The 25,806-nt window shown below is 45.7% G+C and overlaps 1 protein-coding gene across 9 annotated transcripts in view; it reads right to left on the reverse strand.

The window, feature by feature from the left end:
- The window catches only part of Kif1b (kinesin family member 1B), a 137,396-nt gene that overhangs the window by 10,425 nt on the left and 101,165 nt on the right, over nt 1-25,806 (reverse strand). For all 9 annotated transcript variants that reach the window (XM_010628094.1, XM_010628092.1, XM_010628090.1 and 6 more), the window contains 14 exons: nt 24,282-24,400; nt 23,197-23,282; nt 22,242-22,371; nt 21,920-22,082; nt 19,224-19,314; nt 17,382-17,500; nt 16,751-16,806; nt 13,863-13,971; nt 12,504-12,570; nt 11,733-11,817; nt 9,501-9,606; nt 4,277-4,391; nt 3,426-3,559; nt 1,458-1,519 (listed from right to left, as the gene is read on the reverse strand). In XM_010628094.1, coding sequence (XP_010626396.1) covers nt 1,458-1,519; nt 3,426-3,559; nt 4,277-4,391; nt 9,501-9,606; nt 11,733-11,817; nt 12,504-12,570; nt 13,863-13,971; nt 16,751-16,806; nt 17,382-17,500; nt 19,224-19,314; nt 21,920-22,082; nt 22,242-22,371; nt 23,197-23,282; nt 24,282-24,400 — 1,442 coding nt within the window. The remainder of the gene's footprint in view (nt 1-1,457; nt 1,520-3,425; nt 3,560-4,276; nt 4,392-9,500; nt 9,607-11,732; nt 11,818-12,503; nt 12,571-13,862; nt 13,972-16,750; nt 16,807-17,381; nt 17,501-19,223; nt 19,315-21,919; nt 22,083-22,241; nt 22,372-23,196; nt 23,283-24,281; nt 24,401-25,806) is intronic.

Genomic DNA, 25,806 nt, shown 5'->3' on the forward strand with positions numbered 1-25,806 from the left:
CTCACTTAGCCTTCTACCTGCAAGGCCCTGCCTCAGCCTCCTGAGTGCTAGAATTGAAGCCATGAGCCACCAGACTGAACTGCAATGGGAGAAAATGCTAACAGCACTGCTACATGAAAAGACAGGTATCAGTCTGTACACTATGATTCCAAATATTTAAAAATGTACCTCAATGAGAGCAATGGGGAGGGACTGTGGTTCAGGGATTGGTAGATGACAGATGGCTTGAGTCCTTTTCATTTCCCATTTTTTTTGTATGGGGATCAAACTCAGGTCCTTGAGCTTACAAGGCAGGCACGGTGCCACTGAGCTACATCCCTGGCCCTCTCATTTTTTTTTAATGTTATACCTCTTTAAAAAAAGTAAAGGAATCAAAAAGAAAAAATATGTAAATGTTACACTATTTTTACATAGGAAACACATGAATTTATGTTAGTTTTTAAAATTCCTCAAGAACTACATGGAGAGCCTGGTCTGGCGGTACATGCCTATAATCCTGCACTCTGGAGGTGGAGGCAGAAGATCACCAAACTTTTGAGGCTGGCCTGGACTACATAGTGAGACCCCAACTCAAAAAATATATATATACATATACACACACACATATATATGCATATATACACAGGCACACTATCTCGACAGTAAAATTACTGCTATTGGGACTTGGATTCCAGCTCAAAGTCTCTATCTAAATCTTACCATGGGCCCTGACATGCTCCATAAAGGTCTCTAAACCCACTCTGCCGGGTTAGGGTGCAGCTCTGCAGTATAGTGCCTGCCTAGCACGCAGAAGGCCCTGGGTTCAATGTGCAGCACCACATAAACAAATGAACAAATAAAAATAAAATACAAAAAACTTGTTAAATGCTTTTCCACAAAACCTATGTGGTGGTGACTTCTTCCCTTTGGAAAGTCACGTGGAATGGGACTGTCGCTGTGAAGTCTAAATGGGTGGGACCTGGAAGGGGAGGGCTCGGTGTCCTGCCATTATCTCAGGGAGAGTAGGATGGGGTTCCGCAGGCCTGGGTCGGGGCTAAGGACTGTTTTGTTGTTCTGTTTGGTGGTATGGGGGATCGAGCGCCACCACCAGGCCAGGGCTGAACTCTCTGCCAGTCTCCCAGGAAGCTGCTCACTGACTTTTAGACTTTTACCGCTGCATGGTCTTTGGGCAGAGGTGGGGAGGGATGAGCGAAGTTTCCCAAGCCTAATTCACCCGCATTTCCAAATAGTATTTCATAGCCCAGTGACATTGTGTTTGATACAATTTTTATAACCATGTTCTACAACATACAACAAACAATGCTGCGGTTTTACCTCTATCACCACAAAAGGGGTTTGTAAAATACACGTGATTTCTAACAGGTTTTATCTCCATCCTACATGGGTAGACTATAGTTTTTTTGTACTTAAAAAACACATGACAAGATAAGTGTCACCTCCAGGCCCCAAGAACTTACCTGGGCTACCTGTGTCTGCCATTTTGCATAAGCTGAGTTCATAAATTCCAGTGACTCGATTCCTATTTGAAAATAAAGTAAAACAACTGCTTCATTCTGATAGTGCAAAACAGCGAAGCCTCAGTTGCTGTCTGGTCAAAATCATCTCCTATGCAGGGACTGCAACCCACTCCTGAGTACAATGATGCACATTTTTTTCTTTCTTTTTTTTTTGGTACCAGGGATCGAACTCAGGACCTTGCATCTGGGAGGCAGGTGGCAGCACCACTGAGCTACATCCCTGGCTCTTGATTCACATTTCTTATCAGTCACTGTCCTTTTCTATTCAAGGCTAAGTAGCAGATCTTTTCTAGGCAGGAGCTCTCTTAATCTTTTGACCAAGGCTGTTTTCACAGGATGAATAAGAGGATGGTAAACTAGAACTTTTTTTTTCTTTTTTGGTGCTGGGGATCAAACTCCAGATCTTGTGCTTGCAAGGCAGGCAGAAGAACCACTGAGATAAATCCCCAGCCCTAGAACAGTTTTTTTTGAAGCCAAACACTTCTTGGTACATTTAAAATATATATGATGATAACATTCATATAGGGAGTTTGTACCTGTACATGATATATCTTGCTGCTTTTTCTCCCCAACCTCCCCTTACATACAAAAGCTTTGTTTCCATGTTTTCCTTTGCTCTTTTCCTTGTCCTTTCTTCCCTTCCCCCTTCTTCCCTCCCTGGTTTCCTTTATCATTTGAACATTTTCTTCCCGTTTCCCAAAGTTTATTGTACACTTCAGTTCTTATTTCCATTTCCAGTTTCTCACAACAGAGAAACAATGTGGTATTTAAACATATGTGTCCGATTTATCTCACTTAAGAGTATGGTCTCAAGGCGTATCCATTTAGCTAAAAATGTCTCAAGCTTACCCTTCTGCATGGCCGAGTAGTGCTCCACATCTGGGCTGTGGGTATGGCTTGGTGGTAAAGTGCTTGCCCAGCATACACAATGCTCTGGGTTTAAGGCCCAGAAACACACACACACACAACACACACACACACACACACACACACACACACATATGCACACTCTCCATGTCTTTATATATATTTTTTCTGGTACTGGGGATCAAACTCAGGACCCTGTGCTTGCCAGGCAGATGCAGAACCACGGAGCTACATGATGGGTCCCTTCATTAACAATTCTAAACTAGGACACTTGTAATACAAATATGAGAACTAAAAACTTGGTTTTTTTCCCCATAAGAAGAGATGAGGGACAAAGGTGACTGGAATGAAGTGATAAATAGTTCCGAGGACCATGAGTAAGAAGGGGTGCCGAATCTTCTATTGTATTATAGCAACAATCATGCTTATTTTATTCTTTAAGCTGGGTGGTGATATACAAGAATTTACTCTATAGTTCTTGACCTATTTTTATATACATTTTATTCTTGTTTTTTTCCAGTACTGGGGCCTGAACCAGGGCCTGTACACTCAGCTATATTCCTCTCTTAATTTTTTTTTTTTTGTTGTTGTTTTTTTGGTATCAGGATCAAACTCAGGACCTTGAACTTGCAAAACAGGCACAGTGCCACTGAGCTAAATCCCCGCCCTCCTCTTAACTTTTTTGAGATAGTCTCACTAAGTTGCGAAGTTGCCCAGGCTTGGCTCAAACTTGCAACCCTTGTGCCTCAGCCTCCCAGGCCATGTGGGATTATAGGCGTGCACCAACCCTGCAGCTTATTTTAATATACTTTACATCACTGCAGAAGTGCTTCAGAAATGTTCACAATGTAATATTTTCCCCTCCTTAAGTAACTCATCCATCCACCAACATTTTACTAATGCCAGCATGCTCATCCTTGACTTTAGGAACCCATTTCCCAAGTGGTTTATGAGCTGTACAATAACTGTGAGCAGCAAGTTACCAGGGATTCTGTTACATGGTGCCCATGAACTGGAAGGAAACTTGTCTCATGAACTTACGAGTCTGGCGACTTCGAGTAGCCGCTGCCAAAAAGGCTGCGCAGAGAGCGCGGTGGCGAGATCTTGGCGTCACGGGAATAGAAGACCATGCACACGTCCTTGGTGATGACCGCGGGCTGGATGCAGTGGTCCAGCTAAAGCAGAGTGCAGTGCTGCGTGAGCGCAGGCAGGGCTCTGTGAGCAGCCATCGCAGTGACCCAACAGGTAAAAAGGGCAAGGCCAGGGGCTCTGCCTGCTGCATATTTATTCTGAGGTTAAATACTGCTATTACCCTGCTAGTAAAGGAGGAGACCGAGGCAAAGACAGCTTGTCCAACAACACAGGCAGGAGGTGGCAGCACAGGGATCTGAACTCAGGCTGGTTCCAGGATCTGTGCTGCTAAACTACTACTAGGCTCTGTCACAACCATGAAAACGAGGTGATGTTTTTCTTGTTTTCTTTTTCTATTTGTGGTATTGGGGATTGAACCCAGGACTTTTGCCCTAAAATATATATATTCGTTTTATTTTGAGACAGCATCTCACTAAGTTGCCCAAGCTGGCCTCAAACTTGGCATTCTTCTGCCTTGGCCTCTAGAGTGCTGAGACTGCAGGTATGCAACCACACTCAGCCTGAAAAGTTTTCTAAAGTCATTCATTCTTAAAGAATGGTGGCTGGGCTACTAAAGCCTACACCATCATAAAAATTATCATCTGTTGATTAAATAAGAGGCCAGAAACAGAATCTAATATCATCCCAACAGTCAGTAAAGTAGAATAAAAGAAACAACTGAAGAAGGTGGAGGAAGAAAAGAGGAAGAACAATGGGCTCTTGGCCGCTGCTTCCTCTGCAGAGGCTCTGTGTGTCCTCACCTCCAGGTAGGCTGACAGAGTCATGTAGATCTTCTCTCCGTAGGGCGTCACTCGGTTCAGGAGAAGGGAGTTATGCAGGGAGCTGTCCCACACGGCCTCAAAACGGTAGAAGGTCCTGGGATTGGAGAGAGGACGGGTTGACTGGGGCAGCAGCCATGACATGAGCCCAGGCCGCTCCCATCAGGGGTCCACCCTGCTCTACTCATTGCACACTAACAGAGGGAGCCCTTATCTTGCAGAAAAACGGGGGGAAACATAGCTGTGCTCATTTTTTTTCTTTTGGATGATGACTAGGAATATAAAAACAGTGAGCAATCAAGGAGACTAAGCTGAAAAGGATGAGCGAGACCGGACAATATCTGAGAGAAGACAGACAAAGTGAGCAGCCTGTCCATCAGTGATGACACAGGAAGAAACATCTGGCATTCACAGCTTGGTCTGCACAGCCCCAGAGCTGTGCTTGACACCCAGCATGGTGGGCTGGGCCTCAGGACATCTCATGTGCATCTGAGATGCTTGTGGCACAAACAGGCTGGAGAATGTGAGTGTAGAGAGCCTATTTCGAAAGAAGAGCTGATATGGGTGCTTCAGTGAAAGAGAAGGATTTTTAACACCACAGCCAATCCACTACCATTTGTTAGTTTTCAAAAGAGCCATTTGAAAAATCAGTTTATAGTCAAGAAGGAACCAAAAGCTAATTTGGTAGATACCACAAACCAACTTTTTCAGTTGTTCTAATACCATTTTCCCTCCTGGCAAATCAGTGGGCAACTCCAGGCCTGGCCCATGCCTCCATCCAACATGGCCAGCATGGCAGAGCACAGCTCGCTCCTCCGCACCCGGGTCCTTCCTCTCCTCATGCCTTCCCAGACAGCTGAAGCCTCACCAGCAGGGCCTCTGCTAGATTTCCTGTGAGAACCAGCAGGGGTATCCTTCCTCAGGATACACCCATGCCTCTTTCTCCAGAATTGATGAGCAAAGAAGATGGCACACATCTGAAAGTGAAACCCTTAACCAGGCCTCAGCCTCCCAGAGCTACATGTGAGGTGTGGTCGCTCACTCCGTAGCTGTTTCTTACTGCATCTTCTTCCTGTGTGTGGCTCCTTCTTGACTGTCTAGCTTCAGGGCAGCAAGTGCGGGTTGAGAGAACTCTCTACAGAGACACCGAAGGAAGGCAGAGACAACTAACAAGACTAAGGCACAGTCACCAGGGGCTCCAAAAGCAATGGATATGATGGATAATGGGAGCCTCTCCAAGGCTCCTGGGCTCAACAAAAACCCTTCACACAACCACAAAGTCCTGTTTAGACCCAATCTTACTTTTTTTGTTGATTTGTTTTGGGTTTTTCTGAGACAGTGTCTTGCAATGTAGTTCAGGCTGGACTTGGACTCACTGTGTAGCCTAGGCTGGCCTTGAACTTTCAGCAATCCTCCTGCCTCATCTTCCAAAGTGCTGGAATTGCAGGTGTGCACCACCACACCCAGACCTCTATGACTCTTCCAAATGAAGCAATGGTCTAAACTTGTGTAGGGAAGTTATGTATACTTCTGTTTTTAGGTTCAGTTTTTTTGGTACCAAGGACTGAACTCAGGACCTTGAGCTTGCAAGGCAGGAGTCGGAACCACTGAGCTAAATCCCCGGCCCCTAGGTTTACTTTGTACTTAGCCTAACTTTAAAATTTTACTGGCAGAAACAAGGAAAAAAATTTTTTTTTGTACTGGGGATCGAACTCAGGACCTTGTGCTTGTGAGGCAAGCGGTGGATTCACTGAGCTAAATCCTTGGCCCCTAGAAACAAGGAAATTTTAACTCCACTAAAATCTTTCTGTATTGGAAAAAAAAAAGAGTTTCTTTTTGTTTTGTTTTGAAGTCGCTGCAACCCTCTCTGCAGGAGTATCCACTCACACAGCAATTCTTGAGATCAGATGGTAAGAAACGGATGATGAAAGTGAGGTTAGAAACAGGGTTGAGTCCTGGCACATGCTCTTCTCCTGAGGTGGTTAGAAAATGACCCCTATGTCCCAACCACCACAGCATTGAGGAGAGAGGTGTTGAGGGGCCTGAGGTACACTGCATGCTCACTTAATGCTATTAACTGTGAATTAAGAACAAATCTCTTATGTTAGGGTCACGTCTGTGGGCCTCTTTATTCTTTTTTTTGTGGCACTGGGGAGTTGCTCCACACCCAGCCCTGCAGCGCCCTCTTGCGCCCACTGGGAGAACCTGTGACACATAAACCAGCTGGGTCCCAGAATGAACTACAAACTCCTCATCCATGAGAACACTGGTCAAATGACATCCCAGGCTGACTGTCACGCATTGCTCCTCTCAGCTTGCTTCCTGCGAATCAGATTCAGAGATGCAGAAAAGCCAGGACTGTTTCTATTCCAAAAGAAGAAAACAGATAAACAAGGCTGACAGAAGAAAGAAATGTTTAAAAATATGTGAAACATATTTCTTCTCAAAGACTCGGCTACTCACACAGCCAAACTGGTCTCTGTTACCACAGAGGAGAAAACAAAGAAGAAAGTGAGCAGCCCTGCAAGGCCATAGGGCAATGAATCTTCCACACGTTTGGGAGAGGACAGGCAAGACAGAAGGAGAGAAAACAGAGGCTGAGAGCCCAGGAAAGCGGGTAGAAAAGTTCTACTTTGTAATGTAGAAGAGGAAAACCTGAATAGGCAAAAGAATAGAACAGCCAACTTTAGTAAATGGAAGGAGAAAATAGTTGAGAACTCTAAAAATCATTTATGTTATATGCTAAATTTCATAATTTAAGAAAAATCCAGAGCACAAAGATGAGTTTTAGGGTGCAGTACACAGTCTTGCTGTATGCTAGGTACAGCTTAGGTCCACACAGGAACAGGCCACTACACTAAAAGAGCAATGAAAGCAACAGAGACATATGGCATTCTGCCAAACTAGACTCTGTGCAAAGAAGCAAACAGAAAATTCCTAGGCATGCCCTTATCAAGAAAGAGCCTGCCAAAACATAGAAAAGGCTTTCAAAAAATAACAGAAATAAAAAAGAGAAGCAAAAGAGAAAAAGCACACACGCACATATGTAAAAGATGAATACAAATCTGCTAATGAGCACAGTGACCGAAAGTGGACTGGGACCCAACTTGGCATGGGGCTTAGTGACGCTGAGCTCCCCTGTGGGGGCAGAGAGGGCACGAGGATACCACATGCTCGCAGCACTGCAGCAGGGACTGGGTCCTAGGAATGGCACAAGAGAAAGCCGAGCTAACGAGGTGGCGCAAGTGTAGGACGGGGAAGAAGGAACAATGGTCCTCGTCAGTTATCCTCCACCGTCAGAGACACACACACCACACAATGGAGTCCTGAGGGCCAGTGGGAACGTGGAGCCTCAGACAGAACACAGCCTCCCTAGGCCAAGCTCATTTAGTAACTCAGCACACTCACACGCATCCTCCATTTCCTAGACTCTAATGCCTAACGTCCATGCTGCACATAGGTCTCCTGCATCTGGACAATATGCCCAAGAGGCTAAACATTAAGAAATCAATGAAAAGCTGGGCATGGTGGCCCATGCCTGTGATCCCAAAGCTTGGGAGGCTGAGGCAGGAGGATCTCCATGAGTTCCTCAACCACTGGAGTGCTGGGATTATAGGAAAGTATCAGCACACTTGGCTATTGTTCTTGACCTTAACCAACTCTTTCCACCCCGCCACTACAGTGTCAGGGATTAAGCCCTGGGAGCACTGAGCTATATCATAATCCCTTTCATTTTGATACAGGTCTTGCTAAATTGCCCAGGATGGCCTTGAACTTGTGATCATCCTGTCTCATCTCTCAAGGAACCGGGATCACCACATTCTTTTGATTAACTAACTTTACACTTCTATTACACAAGAGAAGTTGCATCTAACAAAGTCACATTGACTTCCTACAGCATCTGACCTGCTGCTGAGCAAGAGTGCGAGGACCTTTCAAGGTTACTCTAATGCAGGCCAGCCAAGCACACCAGCATTTCAACCAGACACCATCTTTCCTGTATGTTTTGCTAAGTATCCCAGAAAAAACTTAAGATGCCTTTTCACAGCCACAAAGTAAATCCAGTGGTGAATACCAGCTGAACATTGGCTTTAAAAGTCTGACTGCTGACATCAGGAATGGTACTGGTCATGGCGCTAGCCGGGGAGGACAGCGAGCCCCTCTGTGTCTTTGCCGTGCCCTCCATGGCACACACACCCTTCCAGACACTCCTTCCTCCTTCCTCAGACCCTGCCAGCTCCTCCTCCATACAGAAAAACAAGCAGGAACTTGTTCCTTTTTTCTGTTTCCTATGCAAAATTGAAATACAAGGAAAAAAATGAATCCTGGCCCCAATTTTTCACTCTGTTTCTTCCTGTTATCTGTTTCCCAACACAGGTATGAGTCCACTTTTCAGAGAAGGCAGAGAGTATGGACCCGTCAGGTGAAGGGGGCCGTGCCAGAACGCCCAGCTGCTCCTACTCCCCAGGCCTAATGACAATGAACCCAGCCTTTTCCGGGAAGCAGAGGACCCAGCAGCCTGAGTCCCAGTCACACACTAGACTAGGAAACAGGATGGCCACACACCGTGCACATCTGTCATCCGTGTTGAAAGAGGATAAGAAAAGCTAGTTTAACATGTCCACAACAGGGCCGTAATTTGCATGTCTCATCTGATATTAAACAGCCAATCACCCATAGTTCAAGCCAGTGGGAAGGTGTTAAAGTTGCCAATAAAATGTGTTATTTAGAGCAGCCAGTCCTGGTCCTCAGAGTTTACATTAATTTGTCACCATGAAGTGTGGGCAAAAATGAGAAGTGCTAACTGAGCCTGTTCCAGCAGTGTCAAAGGCGAAAAGAGAGGCTTTGCTGTTCCTAGAGTGCCTGCGTCCACGCCACTTAGGAGTAAGAACGCTTCCTCCACAGTGGCCAGGGCACCAGAAGCTGTCGGCCTCAGCGTAGCCCAAAGTTTAAACCCTGGGCGGGGTGCTAAATTTTCTGTTTGGTTTTTCTCTTTCCCTGAGTTACATCTCATGGAACTCCACATGGGACACAGCATTTCCGTGCTCTCAGGGTGGCTGAGCACACAAGCACCTCCAGCCACTGCTTACTTTCTTTCTGGTGAGAAGGAGGGTGTGGGAGGAAGGGATTTTCGGGGTGAGAAGAGTGCAGAAGCCATTAACAAATAAGGGACCTGACGTGGTACCCACTGCTCAGGGTGCCCTACCTGCTGGAGTTGTGCAAAGACTTCAGGTACTTGGCAGAGATGATATTTAGGGAGAGGATGGCATCGACCGCAGCTTCATCCACCTCGGGCTTATTTCTAATCCGGCCTACAGAAAAGGATGAAAATAAGGCGTACAGCTCTGAAACTGCAGATGCTGGGACAGCGTCTGGTCAACCACAAGCTCCTGCCTGCTTCTGCAGCCAGTCCCCTTCCCGCCCCCACGTATCCAGCTGAGAAGCCTCACTGATTCTGTGCCTAAGGTTTTGCTCCTCACATTCACCCCAGCTTATCTGCAATGACACTGCCCCACTCGCAGAGGCACAGTGTTCATCTGGTCACCCTGGCAGTGCACCTCCCTTGTTCCAACCCAGCTCACGCTCATCTCATACAGTACAAATGTTTGCAGCCACTGACTTCTCTGTACCACGTTCTTGCTCCGAATGCCACAACCCTGCTTCCGAATTAACACCGAGGGGTGCGGCACTGCGCGGAAGGTAAGGGCATCTTTGAGACAGCTGGACTGCTGCTGCTTAATTGAGGCTCCTTCCTCACCAGCCGTGAAGCACTGGGATTCTGCTCCTCCTCAGAGCCTAACAATACCGAGTCTTCCCTTACGTGACTGTCGTGAGGGTTAAACAACATTTCAGAGCACTCAGAAAGGCAGCAGGAACATGGCGAACAGTGTATGAGAGCCGCTAGTCAAATCCCAGAGCTCTTCGGAGAAGCCGACAACCACTGCCTCCGCATCCTCCCCTACCCTTTTTGACAAAAAACATCTTTTCTGTCCAGTGTATTAGGACTCCATACAAAAATTAACTTTGAAAAATCTTGAAAGCAGCAGCTCCTGGCAGGAGAGAGTATAATCTTCTTTCCAGGTTCTTAATCTGTGCTGGAAACACAGCGGGTCTGTGGACAGAGCTCAAGGCATCCATTGGCTTGGGTGGGGGAAAAGATTACATCTTTTTTTTTTTTTTTTCCTGAAAAAGGCTCTTACCTTGTTGTTCATGCTGGCCTCGCACTTGCAAGGACCCTCCTGCCTCAGCTTCCAGAGAAAAATATTACATCTTTAACTGAAATTTGGTGTTTCCTTGAACTATGAGGGCAATGAACCAGAAGGGATTTAGCAGCACCAGTGACTCTGTCCTCTATAGAAACCATAGATGTTTCCCTATCAAACTAATCTAAAATGTTTTCCATTCATCACCATGATGAAACGACACAAACTAGATCTACTACTAGATCCTGTCATTTAATGTCACAACAGATGAGATTGGGCACGTTCAGGGTGGTACAGCTGTACACGTAATGTCACGATAGAGGAGAGCTCATATTATAAATCTATTTAATTGTTCTTAGATTGTGTTTCAATTCATTAGCTTCCTTTCTAATCCCACATACTTTTATTTTCCTCAGTTAAAAACATAATTCTGAGCCAAGTGTGGGCACACACACTTGTAATGCCAGTACTCGGGAGGCTGAGGCAGGAGGGTCAACCTGAGTTGAAGGCCTGCCTGGGCTACATAGTGAGTGCAAGGCCAGACTAACACCATAATGAGACACTGTCTCAAAAAACACACAGAACCATAATTCCGAGGCTTTGCCACAGCCTAAGAGGTCATGAGAACAAAAGGTTCTGGGCTGCTGCCTCAGACTCCATCCTAAATCCACAGCCACACCCAGGAGGATGCACCTCATTTCCCCACTGTTCCATTTGCATATCAGACACACCCTCGCCTTTCTTAATCCAACTGTATCCAGAAAAGAAAGTAACAAAACCTTCTTGATTCCCTCGCAACTCTTCAGAGCCCTCCCCTGGAAGTTACTCTAGTCCTCTCAGATGGCTTTTGGTGCTAAGTCTCTTGGCAGAGGTCTTTTTCCCTTGTCCTCATTTTGGTGCTCAGTCACCCAACTGATTTGTATGTACATGTGTCTGTTGTCTCCCCAACTAACTGCAGCCTCATGATGGGACAGACTTGTTTTATGCCCTCTCCCCTCCTCCAGTAAAGAACCATACTCCTGTAAGCAGGTAAAACAATGGATTAGAAGAAGGAGAGCTGAGAGGTGCTTCACCATGCAAGCGTGTGTGTTGTGTCTTAGGCTTGGGGTCGAGGCCTGGGCCTTGTATATCTCAGGCAAGTGCTCCGCTTCTGAGCCGCACACTCAGCCCTTTCAAACTCGAGGCCTTCATACCCTAAGCACCAGGCTTGCCCCTGGCTGGAGGAGCGCACTCACCTACCACCAGCTCCCGGACATCCTTCCAGTGGAGCTCACTCCCCCTCTCGTGGATTATGGTCACTGTGATCCTTCGCTGGATGCCCTGGGTGAGGGAACAGGGGTGCAGTTCAGCTGTGGTGATCCATCATTTCCTCTTGCTTGTTGTGTTCTGGACTGTGCGGTGGGGATGGGCAACAAGGAGAGGTGTGGAGAGGGAGGGGAAAGCTGTCCACGCCAAGGGGACTGGGTCAGGGCATGAGCATCAGTGAGGTTCTGATCCATCTAAAGAGCGAGGCCCGCTGGGACGGATGTGAGTACAGGACTCCAGCTGCATCCCGCCTGGGTCAAAAGCAGTTCTGAGCACTTAGTATACTGGTTTTTGATTTACCAAAGGGGATGCTACATTTCAAAATCAAAATTGTGGTCCTTTGAAACTCTTATCCTTTACCTCTGTTGAGAACGATCTTCAAAACATCAAGAAAAGCATAAAAAAGCAACATGGGAACTGCACAAAATGACAGTAATTGAAGGAAATAAAATTTTTTTTTCAAAACAACTATTCTAAAATATAAAGCAAGGGCACATATAAGCCAAGGCCTGAGGAAGAAACATTAAACACAAAACAATGCATAAGCCCTGGGTTCAATCTCCGGCACAGGACAAGAGGTCAATAGCTCCTCCAAGCCCCCATCTTCGAAACAAAGATAAAAATTGAGAAAAGAAAGTGCTGTTTCTTATTGTAAACTCTCTGGTGTCCCCCCAGGCCCTCTTTGGTTCCTGCCTTAGTACCTGATGAAGCAGAAATGTGCCCTGGCAGGGCGCGCCGGCAGTATGGTCGACCACAGCTGGGATGTACCTGAAACAGAAACACAGAGGACAAAAGTATGACTGTATCGGTGAGGCCTGCCCTGGTCACTGCAGCCCCTCCTTTCCCTGAGCCATTCAATCACTCAGCCAGCTGCATCTACAGCTGTTTCCACGCACGGGTGTCTCACCACCCTTACTAAGGCGCTCAAAGGACAGCAATGTTGCTTGCTTCCTCTGCTCCTTGCATAGCAAGAATTCAGTAAGTAATGGATGAGTGCAATAGCAAGTGGCAGGAAATACGCCTCTCCCTCACAGCACCAGTCAGAATCACATTACAGATCTGTCTATGAAGGCCCAATTTCTCAGCTGCATACAGGATTGATGTACCGCTGCCCAACACATGGAAAGGACTTAATAAATGCTTCCTGGTGACGAAAACAATGGTAGTTCTCACCATTTATACACAGAGGAACATTCAGTAGCTGTTTGTTTGAGACAAGGTCTTGCTACTAGTTCAGGCTAGCCTTGAACTCACAGCAATCCTCCTGCCTCAGCCACCGGAGTGCTGTGGGCCACCATACCCAGCACATTCAGTAACATTTATCCCCTGCCTCACATGTGAACTGATACAGCCCCTTGCCTCTGTTTCAGAAGTAGGATCTCTTCTGTGTTTTTCTGAAAGCCTTTAGCAATAATAATAAACAATAATTATCCTCATCACTTTTTCTAATACAGCTCAGAGAGACAAGTAAGCTGATGTTGATCACACCGTTCTAAAACAGGGCTTCCCAACAGGAGCCAAGAGCAGAGAGGCGACTTTGACCCCAAGGGACATTTTGCAGGCTCTGCCAAAATGTCTAGAAACATTTTTGGTTGTCACAACTTCAGGGCAGGTACTACTGGCATTTTGAAGACAGAGGCCAGGGATATCGCAAAATATCCTACAACATGGGACAGCTGCCCACAGTGAATAATCTGGCTCTAATTAGTGTCACGGTTGAGGAGCCGGGGTCTGGGGGACATTCTGCTGCACTCCTGCCTTGACCATACTTGGCACAGAGCTCCTGCTACTCTGCTTGTGATAAAACCACAGTATAATGCTCTGCCCTCAGAACCAAGGGCAGTCTCCACCTCCTTGCTGCTAACAAAAGGCAAATTATTATACTGGATACTCAGTTCTCTGGCAAACTTCATCAAAGAAATATACTAAGATCATGAAAATTCAATTCAAAATTGAATGTTGACAATGGTAATGATTCATGAACCTAAACAGAAAAGACTCAAAATTGTATTTCCTAATCTTGAAATGCTTTATTTAAAAATTTAGAAAGTTGGACTTACTCTCCTGTAGGCTCCAGTTCACTGATCTCAAACCAAACCAGGAGGTCATACTTGCTCATGCTTTGGCCGAGGCTGGTTTTGCTCATGGTGTTTAACTTGGTGGCTGGAACTTTCAAAAGTTTTTAGAAAACATCAAAATCTGTCCATGTTTACTTAGCAAAGCACATGCTTATCTAAGGTCAGTCTTCAAGGACATACTTGAGAAGGGCAGCAGAAGACCCAAAGAAACGCCAGAATCACCTATACTAGTGCTTCTGATTCTGAGGACAAGGGGGATGGACAGCCACTACCTTTCCTTGGCAAAAGACTGTCTCCAAAGATGAGAAATGGGCTTTATGCAAAATAAATATGTCCTGTAAAACCAATAAAAAACCCTGGCATTCCAGAGGCTCCCATTTTGTGGCTGTCATCACCTTGGACGGCATGGGAGACACAGTGCCTGGAAAACAGTGCCACCTGGGGGTGGCCTTGCATGCCCTGGGGTTCATGGGAACTTCTGGGGCACAGACCCAGCTCCAGCCCAGGGCTTCGGATCTCCCTCTGCCTAGAGTCACCCAAGATTTTATTTGTTTTTGTGATTGAACCCAGGAGCTCACACATGCTAGGCAAGACTGAGCTACAAGGTCACAAGGGATCTTAAAGATGGCAAGGCCCTGCTTGCTCCAATCGCAGACTCAGGGGTGGGACAGTCATTCATCCTGGGTGTATGGTTCCCAGGTGATCCCAACATGCAGACAACTCTGAGAAACTCTGGTTTAATCTGTAAATTCGGGGATCTGCACGTGAGCTTCTGTTATGTATTGTTCAGCTTTAAATCCCTCTTCCTAAGAGTACTGATGCTCTCCAACTTTAGTTGAGATGCCTGCCCTCTGTTAGTCTGTCTCAATTTATAAAATGCGTATAGGCTGCTAACTTGAAGAGGTATCGTGAAGAATTGTGAACATAATGCACGTAGGGGCTTTCCGGATCACGCAGCACTATCCAAGCAGGCCACCTATCAGGAGTACTCAGCCCAGCTGAGCTTCACATGCCCTGCGACTCCAGTCAGGAAGAGAGTGGGGTCACTGTTTCTGGCAGCCAGATGAGGGGCAGTGAACAAAACCACAGGTACTATGGAAACAAGGCCTGGGGGTGCAGCTCAGTGGGATAGCACTTGCCTAGCATGCATGAGGCCTTGGACTGGATCCTCAGCACCATGGACAAAGCCAACACCAAAACCAAATAATAACAACAAAAAACAACTGTTAATAAAAATCTTCAAAATTAAGAATACTATTGCAGACAAAGAGATCAGGAGCCTGCTCCCCTGGCATGACGTGGAAGAGGCGCAGGTGGAGGGGTTTCCTAAGGCCTCTCTGAAGGAAATGTGGTGTGACTCGGACAGTGTGCTGAACTGTACGGCTAGCTTGAGAAGCAGACAGAACCATGGGTGCTTCATTCCTGGTGAGCCAGGTCTGAGGGCCAGCCCCGGAGGTTGGTTCTACTTCTAGGGCAGAGCTAAGGCAGCTACAAATCATCTCATTTGGGTACCCTCTCACTCTGGCAGCTGGGCACTGGCAGAAAGAGAAAAGGCGGCACCGGGTCAGCCTCCTTCTGGAAGGTGCCAACAGTGGAGGGTGCAAGCACACCCGCTCAGAAAACACGTCCAGCATGTGCACATTCACACAGCCAGACACAAGAAAGAGAATCAGCTCAACCTCTCGTTCATGATGTGAGGCCGGTGGAGATAGAGACAAGAAGCACAGAGGGTGTGGAATGAGCACAGGTGGGGAAGTGTGCTAAGGGGCAGGAAGGAAAAAGGATGAAAAGAAAGAAAAATCAAAACAAGATAAAGGAAGGGGAACAAGTTCAAGTTCTAGTATTCTAACAGGTGATCAGAATGAACAATAATGTATATTTCAAAACAGCTAAAGAGAAAATTTTGAATATTCTCACTGATAGAGAACTTCTGTAGATAATCTAAAAACCTGCAAAATGTTAGGAAAACATAAAATGACTTCTACTATCTCTAAAAGAAATCTGCTTTGTTTAGTTCAAAATTAAGAGACACCGGAGACACTGACCATAAAGTGAGCTTCATCCCTAACCTTGATCACTCACTTCCTGTGCACTAGAATAGACAGCTAGACGAATCTTGAGGTAAACCCCTAACTACAAGGAATTGTTACCTCTGGATTAAAGTGAACTACCTTGTGACTATAATTTGTACATGGGTGATATAAACTGAGGAAATGAAATGTAACCACCCAAATGAAGTCAAAGCTGTAAAACCCTATAAAAGGAGAAATTGTAACCCAGGGTATCGTCGATCCAGGCGCTGCTTATGTGCGATCGACCCTCATCGATGAGTAAATTTGTTATTTTACTTTCATTCTGCTGCCTCTCTGTGTGTCTCTAGCAAATTCCTTCCACAACATCACTACAAAGAAATGGTAACTGCTGAAGGTGTGAAAAACGCTAATGGCAATGACATGTGCATGCATCGCCCTGGGTACCATGTACTAAAACATGCAGTTACTGTGCACCAGTTTGCTGTAAAGAAAACAAAACAACAACAAAAATGAGATTGAATATGCAAAATATATTAACATGCAAAGAAATGGTCAGTTACTGACAGGAGGTGACATACAAAACAAGGAGATGCAGGAAAAGGGAGATTATAAAAATCTTCTATAAGAAGAGCAGAGAACCAAGTTAGAGCCCTATTACCTCTTACCTTACATCAGGAACCAAGAATTCTAGTGCCTGCTAGATGCATTCAAGAGCAGCAGGAATACATAAGCATACACAGAAGAGAGGAAGAATTCCAGTGTGATTTTTATCTGGACATCACTCAGAACAAGGAAGGGTTGACACAGAACATCAGGCAGAGCAGAGCCGGTGCTCACCTGGCTTGGAGAGTGGCATGGGTGGAGGGAAGAATCGTCGAGAAGGCTGAGGCGGACTGCAAGGACAGGGAGAAAAATTCCTTCAGGACTTAAGAGTCGGATGCTGATACCAATGGCATGCTTCAACTCTGGCATGGTACCAGCTACCACACCTAATCCCACATAGTAACACAGGCTAATGCCTCTTACTCAAAAGTTCCCCTGTAAATCATGTCTAATAAAAAAAAATTCGTCTGTTAATGCTGACACCAGCACCATCCAGAAACCCCCACCTTGCTCTCCTCATCCATTCTGGTAACTCCACTTACAGCTTCTGCTTCATAAAACTGAGGAGTTTTAGGAACAATTATATACGCTATATCCCTATTACCCCAATTTCCTACCCTATTCAAACTCTCTGTACGAAGGAGTGGCAAAGCTCATGCAGACAAAATTCAATTTGCTCTGTCTAAAATAGTGACTAGAGAACTAGAAAAAGGTAGTAAAGTTTCTCAAAAAGAAAGACAGGGTAATATATAAAGTACCATTTAGTTATCTTAATCCCTCAAAAGATTTTTTTCCTTTCCAGCAACCGAGAAACTAAAAATGCGGTTAAAAAAAAAAAAAAAATCTTTGCTTATCTGGTCCAAACCTGCTAAGCTCCTGTCCTTGCAGATGAAGTGGGTGCTGCTGGTAATGCCCAAAGACTTCAAATACGATAGGCTTGGTTTTGATATAGTCCACAAATGACTCTGTGACCTCCACCGCAATCTAATAAGGAATAAAGCCAAATAGGGTTAGTGAAAGATTTGTTTTATGAGGGCCAGAGATTTAGCTCAGTGGTTCCGCTACTTGTCTTGCAAGTCCGAGGTCCCAAGTTCGATAAGAAAGTACACATTTTTGCTTTAAGCAGGACCTCAGTACCATGAAGTCTGAGTATGTCCTGGAGTTCACCTGAGCAGGCCTCTTGCACTGACAGACGAGGCCCCCTCTGCTTTTCATCCAAGCGAGCCCACTTAGCTCCAGCCATGAAGAGGCCTCATCATACACCCCCGATGAGGCTGCCCCTGCTGCCCTTCTCCCACTTACTGCTGCAGCTCACACTCACCTGCTGTTGTGCCTTCTCCAACTCTCCACTTTGCTGCATCCTGCTGGGAAGGCCCTTCCTATACCCCAAGCACCCAAGTCATTCCTGGCTTTTTTTGTGTGTTACCAGGGCTCGAACTTGGGTCCTTGCATTTTTGAGGCAGGCACCAGAACCACTGAGCTAAATCCCCAGCCTCATTCCTGACTGTCAAGGACAGCTCACATGGCAACAACAAGAAGCTGCTCACTACCAGCCAGGCACAGGGCCAAGGCGGACACAGCCTTTCTTACATATACCACCTTCTTCAGAAAGCCTCTACCTCTCTCTCCAACAAACAAAGGTAATGTTCTACACCTTTGCACAAGGAAATAACCTTCCCTTTCTCTATTCCCACTGCGTTTGGTGGACACTTTCCCCAAGCTGCTCCATGAGAACAACAACATTTTACTCCCCTAGCATGATTCAAAGCTCCCCGGGGGCATCTGTGATTCACCTACACTCCCCAGATGTGTCAGGAACGGCACGGGTGCACAGCAGCTGGCTACTTGGACTCACAGTATACAACCACAAAAAAGAAAACAGGGTGTTCTGTATTTTCTCCATCGTTGGAGCTGCCCTTTCTTCCTTTACTTTACAGGGTGGACGTGATTTACCAAGTGGCTAGAGAGTTTCATGTAGTAGTGAAGATCTGGATGCCAGAGCCACATCTCTATGATCTCTGCCCTTTCCTAGCTCTGTGACCCTAGTGAGTGACTTTAACTGCTTGGGGCTTCAGTGACCTCAGCTGTAACACATGGACTGTTACAGTCTGTGGTGTGAGTGTAAAGATTAAATGGCACAGGAAATACTTAGAACCGGGACTGACACAAAATCAGTTCTCAACGAAAGGCTTGTGATCGGAGTTCACATGGAATTTCATGTAAGAGACGGGAAATCTGCTGCCCCATTCCATGTGTAAGGAAGGCTGTAAGGGGCACTAGTGGGTTGACAAGGGATAGAGACTCTGAGTCTTCATTTAGCTACAGAAGGGGTTTAATATCTTCTACATTCCCTGCAATCAAACAATGTAAGTACCCTACAGTTAACCCTGCATTAACTTTAACAAAACTGGCATTAAACACACTGTTTTTCTAGGACAGAAGCCTGCAAACAACTCACTTCAGTCAGACTGATGGAAGATTTTGCTGCCGAACCAGCCTGCAGGCTCAGAGAGTCCATGGTGAGGCTACTAAGGGGCTGGCTGCTCCATCCCTGAGGATGACCTCACTGCTCTGGCCACTCCCTCTGTTGTCCATTCTCTCTGAGACCCCCACCCCCATCCCACCGCATTACCGATCAGCTTTCTGCAGCAGACAAAGACAGGCACCACAAACCAGGATGTGTGGGAAGGAAGTCCAGGTCACTCACATTCTGCACATGGTAAAAGCCCAGAGGGCTTCCTCTGCCGTTGTTTTTGAGGGGTTCAGTGGAGAATGCTTCATCATGGCGATGCAAGAAGCTTAATAAAAAGATAAGAGAGGTGAATGTTGGACAAAGTAAATTCTTTAAGAGCTCTGCTTTAGAATCCTACTTGGATCAATATTAAGAAGCATGTTACTTAGGCAGCTTCTCAAGCGGTCAGTTATTTGCATTTCTTTCTCAAGAACATTTCCCATATTATATAGGCAGCATTTTAAATTTCACTTCAAAATAACTAGCCCTGATCACTCAGCTATGTGGATGTATATGTAAGAATGCTTCAAGTGAAGAAGCAAATCCAACCAACTCCTGTTCTTTTCTGTAAGTTTTTACTGCAAATAAAAACAATGAAATAATTTTGTGCAGAAAAAATTTGGCAGATTCCAGCTTCTGCAAGGTAAAACTAAAAGCCCATGTCAGTGCACATGCCCGGCAGCCTTTTTAACACCCAGCCAAGAGCGGATTCCAATGACTCCTCTTCCAGAAAGCACCCACAACTGATTCCGCCATGACAAAGTACTTATGCGCCTGTCTTCTACCTTGACTGACAGCGAGTGTTTTCCCACAGGGCTTGATGCAAAGACAACACTCCAGAAATACTTGTAGGATCAATGGGCTATGTTTACTTATTTTCACAAATAATGAGCTGCTATGGTTCTCCCTCCCTATTATTAGTCTGAAATAAAAAGAAGAGGAGAATTAAAGAATACTCAACACAGGGGCTGGGGATTTAGCTCAATGGTTCTGCCACCTGCCTCGCAAGTGCAAAGACCTGAGTTCGATCCCCTGTACAAACAAAACAAAACAAAGAATACTCAACACAAAGATAGAAAAATCCATCAGAAGGACCCCTTGGGCTGGGGTGGAGAATATGCTTAGTGTGCACAAGGGCCTGGGTTCCATCCTCAGCACCAAAAAGTGAAGTAAAATAAAATACCACTCCTGTCATGTAGAGGTACAAGATCCCAATAATGAATGTAACTGTACTATATACCTAAAATATACCAATAAACTCAATTAAAAAATAAATAAATGAAATACCACTGAGAGCTCAGAAAGAAAAAAGGAGGGAGAGGAGGAAATATTCTGACCTGCAGTAAGGACTCCCTATCTCCTGCATGAGCTCACCAGTCTGAGAACAGCAGCCTACTATAGTGTAGTGCTGCAGTCATGCTGGGAGGAACAGCTGGCACTGCGTCCTGTGCTGTGAGTACCCTTGTCTGCCTGTTGCTTCTCCTTTTCCCTTACATCTCTCCTTCTCCTCCTCCTACATACTTTGCCCCATTTTTTTCATCTCCTCACTACACATCATACCTGCCAGACACACCCCATGGGCATCAGTGGGTCTGATCTGCCACTGTCAGTGGTACAGAGCTTGTGGTCCCCTGGTGAGTCAGGACCTCTGGGGCACAGCCTCCTTCCTGCACCGGTCAGGTGGGAGCCGAGCAAAGCCCAGTAAACCTGAGGCTTCTTCCTCCAGGGTCACAGGCTCTCACCTCCACAGTGAACACCAGATGGAGGTGATGCTTCCTCAGGGTGTGAGGACAAAGTGACACTCCTAATGTCATTTCAGACATCAGTGAACCAAACAGGTATTAGATGTTTTCCATAAACATATTACTTGCCTGATTAGAAAATAGTGAAAGCCTCCCATTCATCTAGCCATATCTGTCCTACCTGTTAGTGAAACCAAGACTGGACAGCTGATATGTCAATGACAGTCATGAGTTACAGCAAATGACGTTAGTGGCTTACTATGTAGTGATCGCACTAAACACAAGAGTTGGCCAGATCCTACATAAAAGCAATGCTTCAGGAACTCCATGGGACCCCAGGAAGGCAGCGCACACGTGGAGGGTGGAGACAGTGAAACTCTACAGCAGCTGTGGTGGCACCACGGGCACAGAGTGGGCCACAGGTACAGAGTGGCTGGACTTCATTCTCTGGCACTGCAGCCCATACCAGAAGATATATTGACCAGAAGATAAACTTAAGATCCATGGGAAGTGATTTTCTAGGGAGTTCTCGCGAAGGAAGCACCTAGAGGTCAGGGTTTCAGGGTGCTTTGGGGTAGAAAAAGCTCCTAGGTAAATGAGAAATGAAACTGCCACATCTTTTCTACACATTAGCTTTTCTTAATTAATGCAGAAATTTATTCTTCTTTGTATTTATTTATTGGTACCAGGGATCAAACTCAGGGCCTTGTGCTTGCGAGGCAGGCGGTGGTACCACTGAGCTAAATGCCCAGCCCTCTTCTTTGTATTTTTTGTTTGTTTGTTTTTGGTGTCGGGGATTGAACTCGGGTCCTTGTGCTTGCAAGGCAGGCATCAAACCACTGAGCTAAATCCCCAGCCCCCTTCTTCTTTGTATTTAAATTTTCCTTTTCCCAAGTATTAAGCAGGCAAAACTAGTGGCTGGATAATCAACTACTTTTACCCTTGTTTACCAAACAGCTAGCTACCTGGGCCAACCTTGCGTTCCCAGCTAGCCTTCCCCACAAGGAACCCCAGGTCATCCAGAGCAACTTCTGGCTCATACTGTTAACTTGGGGGAAGAGAGCGTCTTTCTTCAGAGCCCGGCAGCCTCTCCGGAGCAACACTCGGTCTCGTGTGTAAAGCTCTCAGCAAAGCACCAGGACAACTTACTTGAACTGACAGAAGATATCCGCATACTCTGGGAGGATCCCGCTGGCCTGCAACACTGTTACTCGGAAGGTGAAGGCACTGCCCAGTTTCAGGTGGTTGCCAATCTCTTCGGAAAACCCTTCCATCACCATCTTACCATCCAGCAAAGTACTTGACTTTAAATCTATGGAAGGGAAAGTGAACACATGTAAGGCTCAAATAATGGGAGAGGAAGGAGATGGTGTTCTCCCCATCCCCAGTCAGTGAAAGCAACTGTCCCCCTTGACAGTGGTCAGTACTCCCCCCTCTCTGAAGGGTCCCGGTCTCAGTAAACTCTACGTACCCCGGTCATTCATTTGATTGACTTCCTCTGGAGGAGTGATGACCTCAGAACTCTGACCCTGCCCTTCCACAATCCTCAGCTCCTCCAAGGACAGACCAGAACGAGTCATTGCAACTGAGGAAAAGTCACTCTGAAAGCAAGGTAGGGGAGTGTAAGATAAAGTGACATTAAAACATATTTTCCAGCAGAGCATGGAGGCACACACCTGTAATCCCAGCACTCGGGAGGCTGAGGCAGAAGGATTGCTGAGTTTGAGACCAGCCTGGGCTACATAGTGAGTTCCAGGTCAGTCTCAACTACATAGTGAGAGCCTGTCTCAAAAAGTAAAAAAAAAAAGAGAGAGAGAGAGAGAGACATATTTTCCACCAAGCGTGGTAGCCCACACAGCAATTTCAGCACTCAGGAGGCCGAGGCAGGAAAATCATGAGTTCAAGGCCAGTTTGGACAACACAGGTGACCCTGCCTCAAACAGTTAACATCCCCCTCCTACCATTTTCCTCAGTTTCTTCTGTTTTGTTTTTTTTTTGTTTTTTGTTTTTTTGAGACAGGGTCTCACTATGTAGTTGAGACTGCTCTGGAACTCACTATGTAGCCCAGGCTAGTCTCGAACTCACAGTGATCCTCCTGCCACAGCCTCCCGAGTGCTAGGATTACAGGCATGCGCCACCACGCCCGGCGCTCCTCAGTTTCTTTACTTGTGTTTATTTGCACAACAAATAATAATATTGGAAAATTATATATGTTAAGAGCTGTCTGAGAAAAAGTGATAAAATGGTAAAAACACGTTGGATCTTTGGCATGTCCCATGACCTGCAGAACTGTGAAGTACCACAGCCTATATGCATTTCTTAGTTCTAAGCATGGGAATTGGCCTCCAATGTGTATGGCTTCCTCAGAAAACCAACCTTCTCCTTTGCTTTTTCTCAAGTGTTCTTTCATCCCAAAGGCCTCTCACCTGATTAAAGTACTCGTTATCAAAAGATATTTTAGCTGTTCCTGACTGTCGAATTCCAGAGCCATAATCCGGAGCTTCTTCATCCGCTAAGAAGAAAAAAATCGTCAAGGATGGAATGAGACTGCACATGCTGCTAGGGGATGACTTACTGGATATAAAATAAATGACAAAGTCCTTTTGCATAAAATACTTAACACGGAAGTAGCAAAATGACACTGATTGCTTCCAATTTGTTACTGTCGATTTACCAAGTTTCTTAGCTCATGTGGGACTAGTTAAAAAAGAACTAGTTTTTGTTTAAAGGGGCTTTTATTTTTGGTCTTTTTTCTTTTTTGGTACAGGGACTTAAACTCAGGGCCCCGTGACTGCCTGGCAGGTGCTGCACCGCTGAGCTACACACATCCCCAGCCCAGAAAAGAACTAGTTTTGTTCTGGAGATTGTTTAAGTGCCACAACTAGAAAGACTGACCCCTTTCCATTTTGGCAAGACGGTATTCAATAAAACAAAACAAATATCTGAAAATATGCTGTACTTGTAGAGAAGTCCCTAAACTCACTATCAGTGACTGTGTGACACGTTTCCATGACAGAAAGGTTGAAAAGTCACTAAACAGCATAGCATTTGGAAATTAAGATACAGAAATGCAGGAACTGCCACATTCTTTTCTCAGAATGTCAGCTGGCTTGTGGAAACTGGTGGAAAATATCAGAATTTTGATGCATGCATTAAAGAACAGTAGCCAAAGAAATATCTACTTGGAAAAAAGTAGGCAAGAAAATCCTTCATTGCTTCTGAAGCAGTTAAAACATGTTATTTAAAATGCTGATGACTTTTAATGATGTCAATCCAAGAGTGGCCCTTCATGTTAAAGGAAATCTCTTTACTTCAATATTCCAAAACAGCAGTAGCCTGGATTAAACACAATTTATTTATGTTACTTGGGGACAATGGCCAAAAAGGAAGTGCTAGAGGCTTTCTTCAAGCTAGACAAACATCAGCAGCTGTGCATGGCCCCAAGAGTTGGCTGGCTTCATCTCCAGGAGAGGAGCCACGGTCTCACAGATTCCAGACGCAGGTCACCTACCTGCAATGGCCTGCACGGCCACGCGCAGAAATCCCCGCACCTCACCCTTCTCGCTGACAATGGCCACCCTGTGGATCAGAGGCACGGGATACAGCAGGTTGCTCAGGTACACAAATGCCCTGGAGACAGAGACCGGGAGAGACCATCAGGCATCCTGCAGAAAGAGAGTCTGGGCAGCCTCGCCAAGGAGACCCAAACTGAGCTGGCTTCTGGGCCTGGTCTGGAGATCAGCTCTCACTCAGCCCTGTCCTTGCACACTGCCTGAGCTGCCTTATCTGTACAGACAGGACGTGAGCACGTGCAAACGCTGGGCACAACAGCGACAAAGACCAACGTACATCAGTTCCTCTATACCAGAGTATATTGCAGAACAAGAGTAACAACTGGAAACAGACTGTCAAGACACCACTCTGTGAATACCACTGGTGGGGAGACGAACTCATTAAAGAGCTTAGCCTTAAAACATGAGAAACTGCCAAGAATTCGGGTTTTTCCCAAAAGACAAATCAGGAGATTAAAAAAAAAGGCAGGGAAGGCTGGTATGGTAGTACACACCTGCAGTCCCAGCACTCAAGGAGGCTGAGGCAGGAAGATCAGTGTGAGTGCAAGGCCAGCTTGAACTACATAGTGAGACTCTGTCTTAAGAAACCAAGAGAGCAGGGCAGAGCTATGCAACTGAAATACAGTTACTAACTCTAAAGTAGCCTTCACACCCTAACACCATGGGTCTGTACTTTCCCCAGGACCATTACCATTGGGCAGGTTACGCAATGAGTGAAGGAAGCAGCTGCTGCGGCAGAGGCTGTGATATAGGAGCATAGAAGGCATTCTGCACAGGCATCTCAGTAAGGGGGAGGGGAGGTTGCCTCTACAAGGCTAAGTCTAAAACCTAAGTCAGCAATGCATACACAAAAGGTAAGTTTCTAGGTCTAACCTTTATATTTCAAACTAGCAAAGTCCTCTCGAATTTGCTCCCCTGCTAAGTCTCACTAAGGTGCCAAGACTGGATTCAAACTTGTGATATTCCTACCTCAGCCTCCCAGAGTGCTGGGATTCAAGGTACAGGCCACCATGACTGGCTCATATTTTCATTTTTTTCTTTCATTGTTTTGTAGGCATTCTTTTTTTTTTTTTTTTTTGGTACTGGGAACTGAACTCAGGACCTTGCACTTGCCAGATCGGTACAGTGCCACTAAGCTAAATCCGTGGCCCTCAGCATAATTTTTAAAAGCAATAAAATGGTGATCACAAAGTTTGAGAGGGTTCATTCTAATGAATAGAAAGGAAAGAGAATCTAGTTTCCATTGTTACTCTCATCTTTCAACTTGGCATATGCTGGTCTTTGAACATACAGCAAAGACAAAGGAAACACGACAGGATATCAAACACAAATGAATGTGAGACACAGCCTGTCTGCTGTTTCTCCTGCTCTGAAATTTACTTTCTAACAAAGAGAGAAGGAAGGAGTGGATACTTCGGATTTCAACTCAGAATAGTGAAAATAGAAAAAATGCATCACAGGAAA

This window comes from Fukomys damarensis, unplaced genomic scaffold (assembly GCF_012274545.1).
Source record: "Fukomys damarensis isolate Sample0158 unplaced genomic scaffold, DMR_v1.0_HiC HiC_scaffold_23, whole genome shotgun sequence".
In the NCBI taxonomy this organism is placed as follows: domain Eukaryota; kingdom Metazoa; phylum Chordata; class Mammalia; order Rodentia; family Bathyergidae; genus Fukomys; species Fukomys damarensis.